The sequence below is a fragment of the Mytilus edulis genome, chromosome 10, assembly GCF_963676685.1.
Source record: "Mytilus edulis chromosome 10, xbMytEdul2.2, whole genome shotgun sequence".
In the NCBI taxonomy this organism is placed as follows: Eukaryota; Metazoa; Mollusca; class Bivalvia; order Mytilida; family Mytilidae; genus Mytilus; species Mytilus edulis.
This window is the reverse complement of record NC_092353.1, coordinates 50,348,918-50,369,057: the sequence shown is the minus strand read 5'-3', so window position 1 is coordinate 50,369,057 and position 20,140 is coordinate 50,348,918. Positions and strand designations below refer to the sequence as shown.

General features: G+C 30.1%; 1 protein-coding gene across 6 annotated transcripts in view; it reads left to right on the top strand.

Moving 5' to 3' along the window:
- The window catches only part of LOC139491412 (intraflagellar transport protein 88 homolog), a 55,555-nt gene that overhangs the window by 27,775 nt on the left and 7,640 nt on the right, over nt 1–20,140 (top strand). For all 6 annotated transcript variants that reach the window (XM_071279095.1, XM_071279097.1, XM_071279094.1 and 3 more), the window contains exons 3-21: nt 177–245; nt 955–1,102; nt 2,070–2,136; nt 3,168–3,258; nt 3,705–3,809; nt 4,299–4,401; nt 4,686–4,800; nt 5,611–5,842; nt 6,783–6,853; nt 7,432–7,518; nt 7,931–8,030; nt 8,218–8,304; nt 13,307–13,376; nt 14,036–14,152; nt 15,472–15,580; nt 17,067–17,105; nt 17,648–17,759; nt 18,339–18,454; nt 19,204–19,322. In XM_071279095.1, coding sequence (XP_071135196.1) covers nt 177–245; nt 955–1,102; nt 2,070–2,136; nt 3,168–3,258; nt 3,705–3,809; nt 4,299–4,401; nt 4,686–4,800; nt 5,611–5,842; nt 6,783–6,853; nt 7,432–7,518; nt 7,931–8,030; nt 8,218–8,304; nt 13,307–13,376; nt 14,036–14,152; nt 15,472–15,580; nt 17,067–17,105; nt 17,648–17,759; nt 18,339–18,454; nt 19,204–19,322 — 1,957 coding nt within the window. The remainder of the gene's footprint in view (nt 1–176; nt 246–954; nt 1,103–2,069; nt 2,137–3,167; nt 3,259–3,704; nt 3,810–4,298; nt 4,402–4,685; nt 4,801–5,610; nt 5,843–6,782; nt 6,854–7,431; nt 7,519–7,930; nt 8,031–8,217; nt 8,305–13,306; nt 13,377–14,035; nt 14,153–15,471; nt 15,581–17,066; nt 17,106–17,647; nt 17,760–18,338; nt 18,455–19,203; nt 19,323–20,140) is intronic.

Genomic DNA, 20,140 nt, shown 5'->3' with positions numbered 1-20,140 from the left:
TGATACATATGACGTAATGTTATTCTACATCTTTATGAAATTACTATTGAAGAATGTATTAAAGAAAAAAGTGCTTTGTCCTTATAATGATATAATTCTTTTTACATTGACATTGTAACATACACTTTAATGCATGTTTGCTTATGTACTTATGTATTTTTAATGTTTTTAAATAGGATCTACAACATGATGAAAGCTTTCAGAAAGCTGTAATGAGAACAAGTCATGGGAGAAGACCACCTCCAGTAAGTGCAGAACCATATATATTTTTTCTGATACATTTCAATGCATCATCATCAGTTTGTCTTTTGTACCACCTGTAAATAAATAAAAAAAATATCAGATTTCTTCTGATCTCTCACTGAAAATTGTATAATTTCTATAATATCTGCACCCATAAATAGTCATATAAACTTTTTTATGATATTTATTTAAATCTTTTTAATGATATGATATTTATTAACATGTACAATTTGTGTTGCTTTGTTTAATTCTTGTGAATTCTGAAAAATATACATAATGTAAATACCTCAGCCTTTATCATAATTCTATTTCATGTTTAGAGGAATTTCGGTATTATATATCTGCATATATTGGTTTTAATTATTTTGTCATGTTTTACATAGAGTTATTCATATTAGTTTACCAGCAAGATTAGCAATATTTGTATCTTACAACTTGAAAGGAAGTCCTTTAAGTTTAACTTACACATTAATACAAGTTTGTTATATACTATAGCCTAGGTGGTTGAGTGGTCTAGTGTGTCACTGTCAGGCACAGTACAAGGTGATTTGGTGCCACAATATCTCAGTAGCATGAGTTTGAATCCTGACCAGGGAAGAACAACACATTTGCTTCCACAAATTTACAGATATAACATTGTTGGGCTGATGTTCAGACGAATTATATATATATATATATATATACATGTATATATTGTACTTTCCATTTTAGACTGGAAAGATTCCCGGAACAGCTGCCAAAGGGCGAGGAGCCATGCCATCTTCAATGGGACGCTTGACCACTGGCCAAGCTGGAGGTGAAATGGCCAGACCAATGACAGCTGTAAGAGCTGCAGGTTATACCTCTTTTGGAAACAGAGGTATGTGTAATATAAGGTGGTACATAACACTTCAGGGAGATAACTCTGTAAAAATTAGCTGTGTGTTTACATCCCAATCTATTGTTATGGAAATATTAAGCTTCTCAATGATCAAAAATTGTGTTTTTAAACTGCTATATATCTAATAAAAATTTTCCAAAAAGTGTGTTTAAGTTTTGGGAAATTTTTATATTTTTATCAAAGGGTCAAATGAAATATTTTGTCCAAATTTTTATCAAAGGGTCAAATGAAATATTTTGTCCATATTTTTATCAAAGGGTCAAATGAAATATTTTGTCCATATTTTTATCAAAGGGTCAAATGAAATATTTTGTCCATATTTTTATCAAAGGGTCAAATGAAATATTTTGTCCATATTTTTATCAAAGGGTCAAATGAAATATTTTGTCCATATTTTTATCAAAGGGTCAAATGAAATATTTTGTCCATATTTTTATCAAAGGGTCAAATGAAATATTTTGTCCATATTTTTATCAAAGGGTCAAATGAAATATTTTGTCCATATTTTATCATGTTTATGAAAATTAAACGAGCAAAATTTATTTTAGTCAAGGTGTTTGGTACCATGCACTAGAAAGACTTGGAACAAGACTGCAATTTTATTTGTCTGATGATACGGTTACATAAGAAAAACCACTATTTTAGAATAAGAGCTTGTAGTTATATTTGGTAAACTCATCAAGGTTATAAAAGTGACAACATTTTACAAACATTGATTATGCAGTCTTTAAAAATACATGTCAGGATTCTTTTTTGACAAACTGTTTGAACCAGGAGTTATATGACATTTAAAAAGGAACCATCAGCACACAAAGTGTATTTGTGAGGACACAAAGCACTTTAAGGTTGAAGAATTACACGAATGCAGTTTCATTTTCTTTTTTTAACTGAAAATTTTAATGTTGTGATTGTGTTGTGTTTATGTACATTTTTTGTTATTTTCTAGGTGCAGGTTTTGATCCTTTAAATCAGTCTGGACCAGCTCCACCACTTGAACCAAAGCCAGAGGATACGTAGGTTTTCTTAGTAGAAGTTTCTTAAATATTTTACAGTCTGTAACACTAATTTGTACTGTATGGTAATGAAATAGGAGGTGTAAAAGTACATCACATAAATAAAATTTTACAAAGTTTCACAAAATTCTGTTTAGGTTTCAAGAGCATATAATTACAGTAATATCTGCACACTATAGTATACATTTGTAATTGCTTCCCATATTATTAGAATTGAATCAAACTTTCTCAGTATAATGCCATTGTCCACCTGTTATTTTGTTTTCTTGATCTTAATTTTTTTGGGGTTTTTTCATTGCTTTAGATGATGTCATTTAATGAAGAGAAATTTCACCCTGTCAGCATCTATATGATTGTGGGTCAAGTCATTGTTCCTATACCATTATGAAAAAAACATGTTACACCATTGGTTGGATAATCATTGTTTAGAACATTGTCAACCAAACACAAATTAGTGCATGATTTTGAAAATTATTGTCAACCAACCAGAATCTGAAATTGTAAATCACTACTTATTCAGAAGTATATTATTATTTTTATGCCCCACCTACGATAGTAGAGGGGCATTATGTTTTCTGGTCTGTGCGTCCGTTCGTCTGTCCGTTCGATCGTTCGTCCGTCCGTCTGTCCCGCTTCAGGTTTAATTTTTTGGTCAAGGTAGTTTTTGATGAAGCTGAAGTCCAATCAACTTGAAACTTAGTACATATGTTCCTTATGATATGATCTTTCTAATTTTAAGGACAAATTAAACTTTTGACCCCTATTTCACGGTCCACTAAACATAGAAAATGAAAGTGCGAGTTTCAGGTTAAAGGTTTTGGTCAAGGTAGTTTTTGATGAAGTTGAAGTCCAATCAACTTGAAACTTAGTACAAATGTTCCCTATGATATGATCTTTTTAATTTTAATGCCTAATTATATTTTTTACCCATTTTCACGGTCCATTGAACATGGAAAATGATAGTGCGAGTGGGGCATCCGTGTACTTTGGACACATTCTTGTTTTTATCTATTTATGATTTGTTTTAATAGGCCAGAAGAGAAAATAAAACAACTTGAGAAGAAAGTAAATGAGCTAATAGAAGAAAGCTGCTTTGCAAACAGTACTGGTGATCTTAGTCTGGTAATTTATATATTTGGAATGATTTGTTATAGATTTTGTTTGTGTCTGTTATAAATATGAGACAGCTAACCATAAAAAAATACTGAATAAAAAAGGCAATTTATATATATATCACTTTCTAAAACAATGGATTTCTAGACAATTATATATATGTGTGTTGTGATAGTAATCATTTGTTACAATAAGATACAAACTTAACACTCAAGCACAGATTTAATGGTAGAATAAGTATATTTATTGATATCTTGAACATGTTGAAGATTTTTTTTCATATTTCACCCAAAACAAATATTTAAAATTGCATGCCCAAGGGTAAAATAGCCTTTAAAAGTTTAATAGTTGCATAGTTTATTTCTCAACAAAAATTTAACAGTGAAAACAATTATATTAGTCAGGTCAATGGATATAATCTGGATCATGTTTTAATGATATTGTTTACTTTTTAGGCATTGGAGAAAGCTAAAGAAGCTGGTAGGAAAGAGAGAGTATTGGTGAGACAGAGAGAGCAACAATCCATGGGAGACTCCATTAATCTGGATCTTACTTATTCAGTTAGTATTTTGTTAAGTTATTAAAAATATTGAAGGAATATTCAATCATTTAGACTGCCAAGTTGGAGCAAGATCAAAGTTAATTGGAAGTGTTAGCTATGTAATAAAAAAAAAGTCATAAGGGTCCTGCTGAACCCAGTGTATTGGCTACTTTTGCTGTTAGTTGCAGGCTCAACAAAAATGGAAAAGAATTACTAAAATTTTCCTCTGGATACTATCTTTTGATTGCAAGAACTTTCTATCCAAGTATGGGAAAAATCCAGGATGGTTTAGGAATCTATTAAATGTTTTAAAAACTGAATGTCATGTTAAATGGAAAAAAAACTAAGTCCATTTATAAGTAAAATTCTAAGTAAACCAACTAGTTGAAGCTAAGAACCAAGAGATAATGTTGTATTTTCTCATTATGTGATTGCTCACTTTTATATCCCTTTTATTAAGGTGTTACTCTATTTTAGAAATTATAAACATTTTTCCTTTCTTTTATAGGTTCTTTTTAACTTGGCCAACCAGTATGCAGCTAATGAAATGTATAATGAAGCTTTGAATACTTACAATGTTATAGTGAAGAATAAAATGTTTTCAAATGCAGGTAAGTTAGCAGAAAGTATGCAAAGTTTTCTTCAAAAGTCAGTGGATACAAATTAAAATAAAAAAACATATGATTAATAGAATTTTCTAATCAACTGTTTTGTTCTTCCCAAGTATTAAATATGAAAATTGGCATGAAGTGATTTCTTTTGTGAGAATCAATTTCTTAAGTTTCTGAAGCAATCAAAATATTTACTTTATTTAGAAAAAGAAGATTTGAATTAAAGTGTGTTCATTTGTTAAGTTATACACTTGTATATATTCATTTGTTTTGTTGCATTGTAGGACGTCTCAAGGTCAACATGGGAAATATATATTTTAAGCAGAGGAACTTTCCTAAATCTATCAAGTTTTACAGAATGGCCTTGGATCAGGTTCCTAATGCACATAAAGAAATGAGGTAAGAAGGTTTATTTTTGAAAAATGTGTTTTGTGTGTCTTTAAGGTAAAAAGGTAAAAAAAAATTTCGATTAATTCTACTTTTGTACTTTTGGTATAACCTCAAATTTATTATCAAAACAAATAACAGACACATTTTTTTTTCTCTTTGTATTTTGTGCTTGTAGAATTACTTTGCAAAATGCAACTAACACAGAATATAAATGTATGATATATTTGTTGAATTCTCCTGGTTTCATCAGCAATTTAAAAAAAACACACGTAGGAACCATAACATCATTTTAGGGCTATGGGACATTGTTCCCAACTAGTAGTGCAATAAAATATATTTGAAGTAGAGACAAAAAAGGTTAAAAATATACCCTGAAGTCTTGTATTTATATTCATCTGATAAGACTTTTCATTTTGTTGACTGGATGGTGAATGATAGAACTAACTGAAAGAAAGGATTCATATTTGAAATAAATGAAAGATAAATAGTAAATTATGATTAAAATTCATAGTTTAAGGAAAAGACATCTATCTACACATTTTTTTCATTGACTTATTTTCATGACATTTACTAGAAGAAAAATAACTAGAATATGAATTGTGCAAATATTTCCAACTTTGATCTTCCCTTACATAAATATGCAATTCTTCATCAAATATACTAGTAAGCATATCAAACATGTTCTTATAGATTCTCCTTCTGTTGTGGGAGATTTTCAATAGTAGATAAGAATTTAAATTTTCAAAGTATGAGCTTTAGAAGTTGAAAAAACATTACATTAAATGAACTTTTTTTATACCTGTATCACTTGTATTTCAGAACAAAGATAATGCAAAACATAGGAATAGTGTTTACTAAGATGGGCCAGTATAATGATGCAATTACATCCTTTGAACATATCATGTCAGAAGCACCAAGTTTTAAGACTGGTTTTAACTTAATTCTTTGTTACTTTGCTCTTGGTGATCGTGAGAAAATGAAGAGGGCATTCCAGAAATTGTTGACAGTAGATTTAAAGGTTGACGATGAAGACAAATACCTGGCACATAGTGTAAGATCTCGTTTTAACATCTTTTAGTGGGTCTCATTGGGGTCTTACCCTGACGCGGGATTACCGATTTTTTGTAAGCGTGACACGTGAAAGTTAAATTATTGTGCTGTGAAAAAGGGAAATTAAGTCTAGCGGGATACAGAAAATTACAAAAAAATGAGAATTGCTTAGGTACATAGTGTAAGCAGGATACAGGAATCTGACAAAACAGTAAGCAGGATTCGGGATCAGAACCCCCCCATGAGACCTTCCTATTACTATATAACTGTGGATTCATTTATTTTTGTGGGTACCAATTTTTTGTGGATTGAGGAATGCCTGTATTGACAAAGTCTGCATACAAACCTTTAGAAAATTTGCAATTCTTTGAACATTTAAATTTGTGGTACAACTATAACCACGAAATCCACAAAAATTGGTATCCAAATAATATTAATGAATCCACAGTATTGTTATTATTTTATTTTTTTACATTTTCACCAATTTTATTTGATTGTTTCTATTATTGTGAGAGGGTTTCTTTTTTATGTTAATTTTGATAGTTGATATTTGCTTGTCATGTGACAGCAAATTTAATATCAAAAAGAGGTCAATTTGCAATTTTGAATTTCACGAACATCTTTCAAGGAATCAAATATACAGGAAAAGAATAATATGTGTGTACATTTATAAGGTTATTTATACTTTCAAGTTCTCTTCCAAAATAAATCTCAAATGCTTTAAAGATTTTAGTGTCATTGAGATGCTGTAGTATTTATGTTCTCCTTCTTCTGTATATAGAATTAAGCTTCTAAGTCATGTAGGTAGGAGAGTAAATTATTCTGATTTCCCCCACATCTTGTTTTATTTCTCTTTAAGATGATCTAAGAAGATGTCGTAAGCATGTTCAATTAACCTGTTTTAAATTTGTTTCTCATTCTAATTGAATTTTTTTTTTCAGGATGATAAACAATACAACTTGGTTGTAGAAGTAATAAAGAATGATTCTTTGAGACAAAACGAAAGAGCAAGGTAATAATATACAAATTAGAACATGATACAAAACAAAAAAAGGAAGTTAGTACATACCACAAAGCAAAAAGATAATTTTACATGAATTGGTATGTGACACAAAACAAAACAAAAATTGGTACATGATACACACAAAGAAAATAAAAATTGATACATGACTCAAAACAAAAAACAAATAGGTACATGATGCACACACACACACACACACACATACACAAAAATTGGTACATGATGCACACACACATACACAAATGACCTTGAACAAGAAAAAAATTTTCTTTTGTTTTCTGCAGATAACAGTTCCTTGCCTTGTCATTATTTACTTTTTCTATAAAAAGCTATTTTAAAAATATATATCAGTGTTTCTTTTGAAACAAATGATTGTCAGATATTACTATGTCGTCTCTATTTATTGGAAGATATATGTGTATATGTTTTATATAGGATTTCAATAAATTTTCAAGGAATTGAATAGCACTATAAAAAAAAAATTAATAATTGTAGAACGGGAAATTGTTCAAAGAAATGAACAGTTGTAAAAAAATATTGAATAACTGATTTATATTTACATATTGTAGGAAATATGAAGCTGAGAATTGTATAAAAACTGCAGCTAAGATTATCTCCCCTGCCATAGAACCAACATTTGCATCTGGATATGACTGGTAATGAAATGTTTTATCGACCTAAAAGCAGCATGTCCCAAGAAACAGTCATTATTCTCAGAAAAAAAATAGTTTCTTACTGAAAACAGTCTCCTTAACATGAAAATGGTTAATCTAGTTTGCTAGTACTCAAACCTATCACAATTGGCTCTCCTGATCTATAGAGCTTTTAGAATTGATTTATTTTTTTTAACTAAAATCAATAAGGCGCTGTAAATATGATCTTTTCTTGAATTTTTTTAATATAATCACAGTTTTCTTTGGGCCGAGGGAATGAATTGTATATGCTGCCTACAGGATACATTAATTGTATGGCCTATACACCTGTGTAGGGATACAGGCCCTTCAGAATGATACAAATATATCATGTACATGCTTTTGAAATTTTTTCATTTTTTTTCATTTTTTTCAGGTGTGTTGACCAGGTGAAGAACTCACAGTACCTTGATTTAGCACATGACCTTGAAATTGACAAGGCCATCATGTATCTTAAACAAAAAGACTTTAATCAGGTAAAACATACATCTCTTTTTATTGTGTGATATAAATCTGAAGGTGCCACAGCTGTTCATATTGATGCATTTACACATGTATCAAATTATTATTTCTATTTCAATTTCATTTCAACATTTGCATAATCAAAATTACAAAAAGACGAGACATATCTATGTGATAACTGTTTATGTTTAAATTTGACAGGCTATAGAGACTCTGAAGTCATTTGAGAAGAAAGATTCCAAGGTGGCAAGTACAGCCGCAACTAATTTATCATTCCTCTACTTCTTGGTTAGTATATAGGAGTTGGATCTCTTGCTTATTATTGTTAAGTTGATATTCCATTTGTTTTGATATTTTACTGTGTGCAATGTAATGTATGCATGAAGTCACCTACACTACATTTTTGATTTAATGAGTAATACAAGAATCTGAAAGAAAGTGACCATCTGTACCACGTGGAGCAAAGCAAAATCATCAATAGGATTATGCTTTTTAACCATAAAAGCATGAAGGATGTATGATTGCCTATAAATTCTTATACATTAAATTAGTGGATAGTTGTCTTATTGGCAATCATACCTCTGGCTCTTCACTTTATAAGACTTTTAAAATGTTTTAGGGGTAAAAGGATGGATTTTCACTATCCCAAACAATATTTATTAATAAAGTTTGAGTTAACTAGTTTTGATACCATGGAATTTTGTATTCATATATGAGGCACTATAAGAGATAGAAATATCATGTCTGTGCACGATTGTGTGATTGTTGTATCCATGTAAAAAATATGTCAAAAATTTGGTTTATTTAATGAATGGCTATTATCTATTTTGAATTTATTGAACCATAAAACTAATTTTTGACTCTTCCCATTGAATAATCTGCGAAGCGGATTATGTAAAAAGTGAAGAGTCAAAAATTAGTTTTATGGTTCAATAAAATCAAAATAAATTATTGCCATTCATTATAAATAAATTTCTATCAAAAATAAGGCTCAAAGAACTTTTTATATTAACAAGAACAACGTACACACATGTTGGCGTATGAATACACAACGTCAGAGTGGGCGTGTCGCCATCAAAATTGACAACATTGAAAATAAACTAATAATTTTAACCAATCAGAAGACAGTAAAAACACCAAATTTGGTTTATTAATCAGCATCTAGCAAATTAGGTCATTTTGGTCTATCATTTGCTTTTGTGACCTCTCCCTCAAGTTTCTATTTTTTTATTCATCTTTTGTACCGTAAAATGTAGTATGATTAAAATTTGCATGTAGACTTTAATAATGAAATCTTTTGACTGCTTTAAAGAAAAGTGTTTTGACTTTCCGTAATTATTTTTCAACAGCATGATAAATTCAAGCATGTTTCTTTCAGTTGAACTTGCAAATGACTTAACACTCAATGGAATGAACACTGTTTTAAAAAAAAGTAGATATTCCACTTATAAAATAAATTCTGTATTTTCACTAATCTGGTATCATACTTGTTGTCTATAAATTTCTACAAAACGAAGTGAGAAGGAATTCATGAAAATAATGCCACTTTGGATTCATTTATTTTCGTGGTAATCAGTTTTAGTGGATTGAGGAAAACTTGCATTTTTGTGGATATTGGATTTCGTTGTTCTTCAAATCTCTGCATACTAAGCCGATAGAACATTTGTAATTCATTGTGGTTCACCTGGTTCACCTGTATCCATGAAACCAAGGAAAAATTGGTATACAAGGAATTATAATGAGTCCACATCACTTGATTTACAATTAAAAAAGTCTATACAATATAGACCCGATCCGCCACAGAATATTTATAGATCGTCATTGGTCATTTTAATGAGAATGATTTCCTCACTTCAGCTGGTATGGCGAAAGTGAGAAAAGCATTTGAGTTGAGATGATCAATGATATAATCTTTTTACTGTAAACCAACTTATTTTCGCAAGTCATTTATTTTGCGACTTTTTGTGAGTAGAAAAAAAAAATCACGAATATAAATTGTCAGGAATATGTAAAACTTTGATTATTTCTAACTTAAATACATCAAGTAAATTTGAGAGTAGCGAAATTAGAAAGGGCAACACGTGAAATAAAGTATCCATGAAAATAAGATGGTTTACAGTATCACTATTTTAACATTGATGTTTACATAAACAATGACATAGATACGCCCTTGTTTCTAGTGATTAATTTTTTCATCTCTGTACTATGCTGAGAGAGAATTATATCAGTCAGTAAGATCAAAGGAAAACTTCGTAAAATAGCGATAAATATTTATATTATTTAAAACATCGAGAGATGGTTTTTTTATGTTGTGTCACTTACATGACAATAACCCTGACAGTGAAAAAAATAAATTAGTATTATTTTACACGACGAGAGTTGTTTTTTTTTTTTATGTTGTGTCACTTACATGACAATAACCCTGACAGTGAAAAAAATAAATTCGTATTATTTTACACCATGAGAGTTGGTTTTTTTTATGTTGTGTCACTTACATGACAATAACCCTGACAGTGAAAAAAATTAATTTGTATCATTTTACACGACGAGAGTTTTTTTTTTTTATGTTGTGTGACTTACATGATAATTGTGTTTTATACAGCGAGGAGAGGTATTGTACACATTAGTTTTGTTGTATATCTATACATGTTCTGTTTATTCCTTTAGCGGTCTGAAAATGCTATACATATCTTGCTTGAGTCTTCCCATACAATATTATGGATGGTTATATTTTATTTGACTCTTTTATTCAGCCATAGTTTGCTTAAGTTGAAATGAATTGGGCGCATGTCTGCATTATCTGTGCATATTAAAAGTTTTGGGAATGTTTTTATTTTTTGACATTGTAAATAGACGAATAGATATATCCTTTTTTTTTACACGTATAAATTAACTGATGAAGTTTTACATTTTTATATTTTTTTTCAAGATGTTTAGAAATTTTTCTCACAAATTATCCAGAAGTCATTAGAAATATTTAATTTGAAGTATGAACATATAATTACACCCATCATGGATTTTACTTCTTTAGGAATCACATTTCATTTGATAACTTAGACAAAACATTTGGGTAAGGGGGAATTGAAAATCACTAAAAGGAATTTTTGAATGACGTCCTTACTTTTAGCCCCTTTTTTTGTGTGCATAAGAATCACAATAGATATGCATGTAGTTGTATATGAAAATATATCATTGAAAAAACAATACCTACATTCTAAAAGATTGTTATTTAAGGTGGTACCTAACACTACAGGGAGATAACTCTGTAAAATCAGCAGAATGTTTTAATGACGTTGTGTTCATATGGGAATATTAAGCTTCTCAATGATCAAAATAAGTGTTTGTCAAACTACTATATATATAACCAGTGTAATTTTTCTGATTAAACGGTTGGTTCAAATTTTTTGAAATTTTTATATTTTTGTCAAAGGGTCAAAGTAAACACTTTGTCAAAATTTTCAGAAAATTAAAAGAACCAAATTAATTTTAGTTAAAGTGTTAGGTATCACCTTAAACATTCAATTTAATGTTTCAGTCTGATATAGATTGAACACAGCAGTACTGAACCAGTATGTTCATTATTATTATTATTATACAAATTCCACAAGTTCTTGAAGTACAAGATCTGATATTTATCCTTTCGTACATGAAAACACAAGACTAGACCATTAAAGCTTTACAGAATGGTGACAGTGAAACCTTTAAGTATGGCGGAAAGCCCTTATTAAAAAAAAACTGGTTTTGTTTTGATTAATTATAAGTATGGCCTTCAGAGGCAATCTTTAATTCTAATTGGTAAATTTTACAAATTTGAAAATAAAAAAAGTAACTAAATTTGTGTACCTTGTGAAAGGTTGATTGCCTCCAAATTTCAGCCAACTTTTATATGTTTGGTTAAGTAATATTATGGTCATTAACAATAAAGGCTCTTTTAAGTTTGGACTGTCTAGTTAGATATTACCACTACATTTCAATTTTGTTTTGTGAATTTTACCATCAATTTTATTTTGCTGACTCTCTCCCACTATTCTTTTTTATATACCAGTTCCTGGAAAAGACCAGCATTTTCCATGAAATCTTGTTTTTGTGTTAGCTAGTGTTTTTTTTAATGATTTTGACGTTGTTGGATAGCTTTCACTTTTTAATAAGTTCGGTGTTTATGTATATATGTAGAGCATTTTCAGTCACCTTAGGATGTTATTGAAATAAACAATTCTTGTTTATGGACATTTTAAGAACTTGGAATAAATTCAATTCCTTTTTGAATCCTTAATTAAAATATGAATATATAGGGATTAATACTTTATTTTTTACTTTTCCCCACTCTTTCATTTCTGCAGGAAAAATGATAAAAAGAATATTTTTTCTTGAGCTGATTTTTATTTCAGTAAAATTCGCTCATGATAAATGTTATAAAACATTGTAGAATAAAATATAAACTAAAGTATTTGTGATTTTTTGTTTTTGTTTATGTTTTCTTGTTAATTAAATTTTTTGTTTGTTTTTTTCCCACTTGTTTTTGTATTTTGGGGAATATTTTTTTTGTGTTAAAAATATCACACATAAAGTAAATATCTATGTAAGATACCACAATTTGTTTATCAGACAAGAATATTCAAGTGTGTGTACAATGCAAAACGCCTGCATACTTCTGGCACCAATATTACTATTTTCATATTTCTTGGCATGTTTTCACACCTTTTCTCATCTGACACGTTATAAATATGCATGTCAATATTCTTCACAATTTATACATTGATACATCTTTTTCTAGGGTGATTTCCTTCCCCTTCCTATCTAATTGATTTAGCTCTGAAAATTTTTCTCAACTATCGGTGGTATCTTTCATATACCATCGCTACAAAGGTAACTGGTTCTTTTCACACTACAAAAAATCAAATTGACACATAAAATTCCTAGAGCATTCTAATATACAAATTTATTGCAAACAGAAAAATTAACAAATACCAAAGAAAAGGTGGAAAGGTAGGGGGGTAAACTATGGTAAATTTAATGGGATCTTTCAATTTTTGCCGTGTTGCAAGACTTTTGTTTCTCAATTTATGCTTAAAAAAAATTTATGTTTTAAAAATTCAATTTCTTATGGGCAAACCCAACTGCAATATCCAGTGTACAGGAATACAATGTGCAAAAGTTTCTCTGTTAAATTTGAGCAATCTTTCTATCCCATGTCACAAAAACACCAATACAACCTAATTGTTGTTCCTCTTGTGATTTATTAGATATTTTAATGAAATTCATGCCTAAATGAATGTGATTTATTTTAAAGGAAAATGACATGGCTCAGGCAGACAAGTATGCTGAGGTTGCCATGCAGGCAGACAGATATAATCCTTCAGGTATATAACATACTGATAAAGAGGCTCATTTGATTGACACAATATGAACAAGAGTTACTCCCCCTTAGTTGCCATGTTGACATGCTAAAATTCTTTCATAAATCTGCCAAAGATTGCTAGAATTTAGAAATAAGTGTTTTCATTTGGCTTTCTTGATTCCTCACTACGATACAATAAAATTGTCAAAGGAAAATCATTCATTTACCACTAAATTGGCGGCCAAGGAATAAATTGGAAACTCAAATTATGTCATATTGAAACCTATCTATTCCATGACATTATTCAACCATAAATTGTACTAGTTATACGCTATGTCACTAATATTTAACAGAAAAGTTGTCATAATGATTCTGAATGTTTGGACAAGATTTTTTTTTTTTAAATTTGAATGAGCTTTGGCATGCTTCACGAAAAGAATAAATGCTGAAATTTATTTGTTGTGCAAAGGAAAAATTTTACCTTGAACATGTAAGTGGGAACAAATTGGTTCCATTGTTTTTTATTTGTAAACAAAGTTTGATTTAGGTAGATTTATAATACAGTTTTTTTACTAAATCTCGTATATAGAATTGGTTTATCATGCACACAAATTACTACATGTTTAAAAAACCAATTTTAAATGATGCATATTTATAATGAAAATTCTATTGTGTTTTCAGCTCTTGTAAACAAAGGGAATGTATTATATACAAAAGGAGATTTTGAGAAGGCAAGAGAGTTTTATAAGGAGGCTCTACAGAATGACTCTTCATGTGTGGAGGCTCAGTATAATTTAGGTAATATTGTAACCCAGTTTTAAAATTAAGATAGAAGTTCATAGGTGAAAAAAAGGATGTAGTGTTAAGCAAACTAGAAATAATTAATAGGTGGCATAAAGAATGTATACTGTGGATTCAATTATATTTGTGGTTATCATTTTTCGTGGAATGCGGTATACTTGCATTTTCACAGATATTTGATTTCGTGGTTTTGCCAATCACTGCATACCAATTTTAGATCTATAGAAAAAGTGTAAACTGTTGAACATTTAAGGAATGACTGTAATATTTTTTCTGTCTATGAAGAAATAACATAAAAAAATTGGTGCACACTGAATAACGCGCGTAGCAGGTTATTTAACAGTGTACACCACATTTTTTATGTTATTTTGAATAGACAGAAAAAATATTACAGTCATTTCTTATAATTTAATTCTAAATTCCATTTTAAACCGTAGAAAACCATGAAAAAACATTGATGACGTCACGGTCACATGACTAAATTATGTCTATGGGCTCATAACAAAATAACGTCAGCCAATCAGAAGACGCGTTACATCCAAAATTAAATTATTTAAATTTGTGGTTCACCTTAACCCATGAAAATTAGTATCAAACAAATAATTTTGAATCCACAGTATGCTCTGCTTTACTACTTTTGAAAAACATTAACGAAAAGAAGCTGCTTGAAATATAAAAAAGGAAAAAAAGATTGCAAAGGGGACAATGAATAACCATAAATCAAAAAAATTATCATGGACAAAAGAAAAAGAAAAAATAAAGAGACTCAGACAATCAAAACTTTATAAAACTAAAGAAACATAACTTATAATGTCGCAATATAAAATGCACATCTTCTAACGCCACAGGAAAAAAGACTTTTTGTCACTGGTTGAAAATTTCAAATGAAACACCTTCATAAGTCCAGAACACCAAAACTGAACAAACAACTACATAAACTAATAATGTTTTATGGTATGCAATTGTTTAATAAGAAAAGAAAATTTTGTAATGAAGCATTGTATTTTAATATTTATCAGTAAATAAAAGACTTTGAAATAAAAAAAAAAATGAATATTGATATGGATTAGGTAAATTATTGGCGTATTTGAAAATAAATATCGCACTCTCTTAAAAGTAAAGATCAAACATAGTGGAATGTTTTCAAAACAAAAACTGCCAAATTAAGTTGCTCTCATACTTTTTGATTTTAGTACTCATTACTCAGAACCCCTTCCTAAAAATTTTGAATCTGAGGTAAAGGGCAGCAGATTATACATGCCTGTTTACGGTATTATGTTTGATCATCGTTATATGTTTCTATATCTATGTTTTAGGACTGACCAATAAGAACTTGAAACGTTTAGAGGATGCCTTAGACTGTTTCTACAAGCTTCACGCTATACTGAGAAACAGTCCACAAGTTATGTACCAGATCGCTGATATGTATCTTTTTGTTTTTAAAATTATAGTTTATTGGTATTTGGCTGAAACATGTTGCTTTGCAATTTAAAGAATCAGTACTATTTTATACCAGTGTTTCTAAACCTGTAGACTTTTTCACATGTTGGGAAATTAAAACATTGAAAAGAGTTGTTTGATACTCCAGGCACCAAAGATGCTTATGTCTATCAGTGTTCCAGCTAGGCCGTTTTCAGAGGGCGCGGTGCCCGCCCTTTTCCGAGTGGCGCCCTGTGCCCTTTTTACAGTTTCCAGGGCGCCCTGCCTTTTTTGAAGATCGATTGCATATTAATTTGCGTATTGATATGATACGCTAATTACTAAATTTTACCTGGGGAAAAGATTATGACTTTGTTTACCACCCCAAGCTAATCAATGGTTACAACTGGTGTCATAATCTGTTGTTATAGGTAATCCGTTTATCGGATGGGTCATTAATGATCATCAACATCTATTCGTTCAAATAGAATCGGTCAGTCGGCAATTATCTTTGAAGAAATGTGCATACAACAACTTCGGCACAATTTGCGATGTTTACCGTAGTTTCATGGAAGAAACGTAATGACAGAAAGTTGGAAAACCATTATAAACTCGTTGAAGACATTGTTTTACTTGATTTCTGTAAAATAAACAGAAAATTCAGACGTATTTGTCATTGACTGCCTTCATTTTTGATACGAAAATAACAAAATCGGCTGCCATATTGTGATCATATTTACATCATATTTACGTACTGTTTATAATCCTCCAAAGAAGGAGCACACCCGAATAAAGAAAGATAACTCAATCTGATTTTTTTCCTAGCATTGAGTAACCCATTTACATATTCTAAAATGTGTCTCCATACTTCTTGCTTAAGAATATATATGTTTAGGTATTTATTTTGAGTTATGGGAAAAGTTAAAGAGGGTCTTAGTAGCAGTGTTGGTAGGGTGCCTTGGTCATCTTTTTCTGTATTCTTTATTTTTGATACTATTTTTCACTGTTGCTTTATATCCTAAAATTGTGAATTTACTGAGCTCAGCTGTTTTGTGCTGCATTGCCATCAAGCACAGCAGGGGTAGAAAGGTGAAACTGGTAAAATGTGGTAGACCATAGAAACAGTATGAAACAGATCTCCTTTCAAAACATACTGCATATAAAGTTCAACTGTGCCAAGCAATGATAAAAAAACTTGTGTGACAAGCTGCTTGACAAGTTTTTCAGCCTTAAAAGTAGAAAGATAGAGTTCTATATGGGCTAAAGATGTTGTTCTTGTATAACCTGTGATTCAACGAATAAACACAAATGTTTGATTAACATCTTTTATTAAAATATGCCCTTTTCATATTATCATATCGCGCGTTAAATGCCCTTTTTCAGGATTGGCACCCTGCCCTTTTGAAAACCTAGCTGGAACACTGTCTATCATAAAAATATTAAAGATTTTTACTTTGATGGTTGAAATAATTTTTCCTTAACTGAGTTAAAGACATGATCAATTAGAAGACACAGCACAAGCAACAGAGTGGTATGTATATTATAGTTGTAGGAATGATTTATAAAAGCTATCAGTACCATACTATATATCAATATAAAGATAAGAAGGTGAGGTATGATTGCCAATGAGATCAAATGAGGTAGAAGCCTTCGACAATGAACAAAATATGTTGTGTTGTAAGTTTTCCTCCTGCAACAAAATCTCAATTTTTTTAAGGCTGTCACTATAATGTTTTTTGGTATCTATATAGATATAAAAATATGTAGTATGAGTGCCAATGAGACAACTCTCCATCCAAATTACAATTTGTAAAAGTAAACTATCATAGGTCAAAGTACAGTCTTTGACAAGGAGGTTTGGCTCACACTGAACAACCAACGGTGTAATCTATATAAAAAAGTGAGAAACAAGAAGCACTTATGAACCACATTAACAAATAACAACTTTAGTTTATCAAGAACTTCAAATGTACTATAGAAAAAATATTCTAAAAACTACATTTGGAAGATATGCATTAAATGGCATTTATAAAAGTTAAGACAGATAATAAAATGTTTGATTTTCTTTGTCAGGTTTATGCAGTTGATTGGTGTTGCACCAACAGATACATCAGTACTGGCTAGGACAGGGGAGATATATGACAATGAAGGAGACAAGTCACAAGCATTCCAATATTATTATGATGTAGGTATATTAACAAGCTGTAATAATTAGACTAAAGAGATATAATTCACTATTTCAGAATCTAATGCATTCTATGTAATATTTTCAAAAGCATACATTAACAAGATGTGATTAGTTTATAACGTTCTAAACAATGGAAATCCATTCAATGGCCTAATGTTGTTTTCGTTTTGGTGTACGAATAATGAGATAATTCATAGTCCTTTAGATTCTAAAAAGCCGAATTCAGTATCTGTTTCAGTTTTTTTTAGTTGGAATTTTAGATTTCACTTTGAAAAACCAATCAGTTAATGAGTTATTGATTATTCTGGTTGTACCAAAATTAAAACTCACAGAGAACCTATCTATTTTATTAATTTAGTTGGGCAGTTTAATTTGCAAAAATTTAAATGGCCAGGTTAACAGCAACTGATCATGGGAAAGGTTTTATTTCAATGCTAAACATCTATAAAAATGTTTTTATACAGTTTGAATTAAAAACTAATGGCACCAAAGTTAAGATGAATGTTTGAAATTTTAAGTTTGAGCTATGTTTCCAAATGTTAAAAAATGTAAACGCTTTTGTTATTTAATTTTCAGTCTTACAGATATTTCCCATCCAACATTCCTGTTATAGAATGGTTAGGAGCCTACTACATCGATTCTCAATTTTGTGAGAAGGCTATCCACTATTTTGAGAGAGCTGCTATTGTTCAGTAAGTTTTTATATATTTAAGAATTTGTTGTGTTATGAAATAATTTCTAAAGCAAACTAGATAGTACTAAATTTTAGCATTTGATTATAGCATAAAAAGACCTGAAAAGAAAAGACTGAACACTTTCAAAATTATTCTGGCCTAGAAGTTGTTCAGACCTTTTTATTGCCCAAACAAATGGCCTCACTACAAAGTTGTCGGCCATATAGTTATACTCCTTTCCTTTATTCCATCATTCCCTCATTCCATCATTCCGCAACAATTCATTTTACAGAATTTTTTTATTAACGCCTTCAGATATTAGGTATGTGAGTTAACTATGCTAATTTTGGGCTTGGAAGTTAGATAAATTGTTAAAAATCATAGTTATACAGACTTTTTTTCTTAACGCCTTCAGATATTGGGCTGATTTTTGGTATGTGAGTTTACCATGATGAGTAACAAATCAAGTTTAAGTTTTGTTTAGCTCCGCTAATTTTTGCCGAAGTTACGGTCTTTGGACTTCGATAAATTGTTGAAAATCTGTTCTACAGACTTTTTTTTCTTTATGCCTTCATATTTTGTGCTGAATTTTGATATGTGAGACTACCATCATGTTTGTGTCGAAATGTGTTGTTGAAATTGCAGATTTTTCAACTTTTTGAGACGGGGCCATTCTTGTCGTTCTGACACATCTAGTTTCCCTGTATTATATTCTGTGTGCTTAAAAATGATTTCCATTCAGTAACATATAGTGTTAACTATTTCAGACCTAACCAAGTCAAATGGCAGTTGATGATAGCAAGCTGTCACAGACGAAGTGGAAATTATCAACAAGCATTGGAAACTTACAAACATATACACAGGAAGTTCCCTGAAAATGTAGAATGTAAGCTTTTTTATAATGTTAGACCCTGTTCATACTAGCATTTTTTTAATCAATCTAAATGAAACCAGTTAGCCTTCATATCACCTTTAATCATAACGATCTCTATTTGCCTAATCTGAATCCCACTACAAGTAAAATTGCAATCAATCTGACCTAATTACCTGGGAAATTGTAAACATTATAAATAGAAATATTTAATCAAATTAATGTGTTAATACACACTCTTGCCAAAAAATAATGGAAAAGTTATTGTTTCACTTTAATAAACAAGTTCAAATGTTGATACTGGTGTAAACTTGCCATCATGCATTCACACAAATTATTTTTGATTTAATTGTGCCAAGTAAGGTCAATCTTTGGGTTTGCATTTAATGTTAGTTCAGGTCACTTTAGATAGATCTAAACTAATCTACCTTTTTTGGTGTTTTGATTTAGACAGATTGAAGATTGGCTCAAAGTGTTCACATTGTACTTAAATTGATCTGAGTGAACTGATCCAGTTTAAATCAATCTAAATGTCCAAGTGCAAACTAACAACAATATTTATGTTATTTAAAATTATCAGTTGGAATAATGGGAGGCAATCAAATCAAATACAATATCTATTTTCTAAGGAGCGATATTCATGCAATAACTTTTTTATTGTTAAGAAAATATTAAAAAAAATCTAAATATAATTGTGTCTTTTAAGACGTCACTCGTTTAGGCTTTATTTGTGCGACTACAATATGATATACTGTAAACCAACTTAATTTCGTAAGTGATTAATTTTCGCGACTTTCTAAGTAGAAAAATAATGCGAAATTAAATCGTCGCGA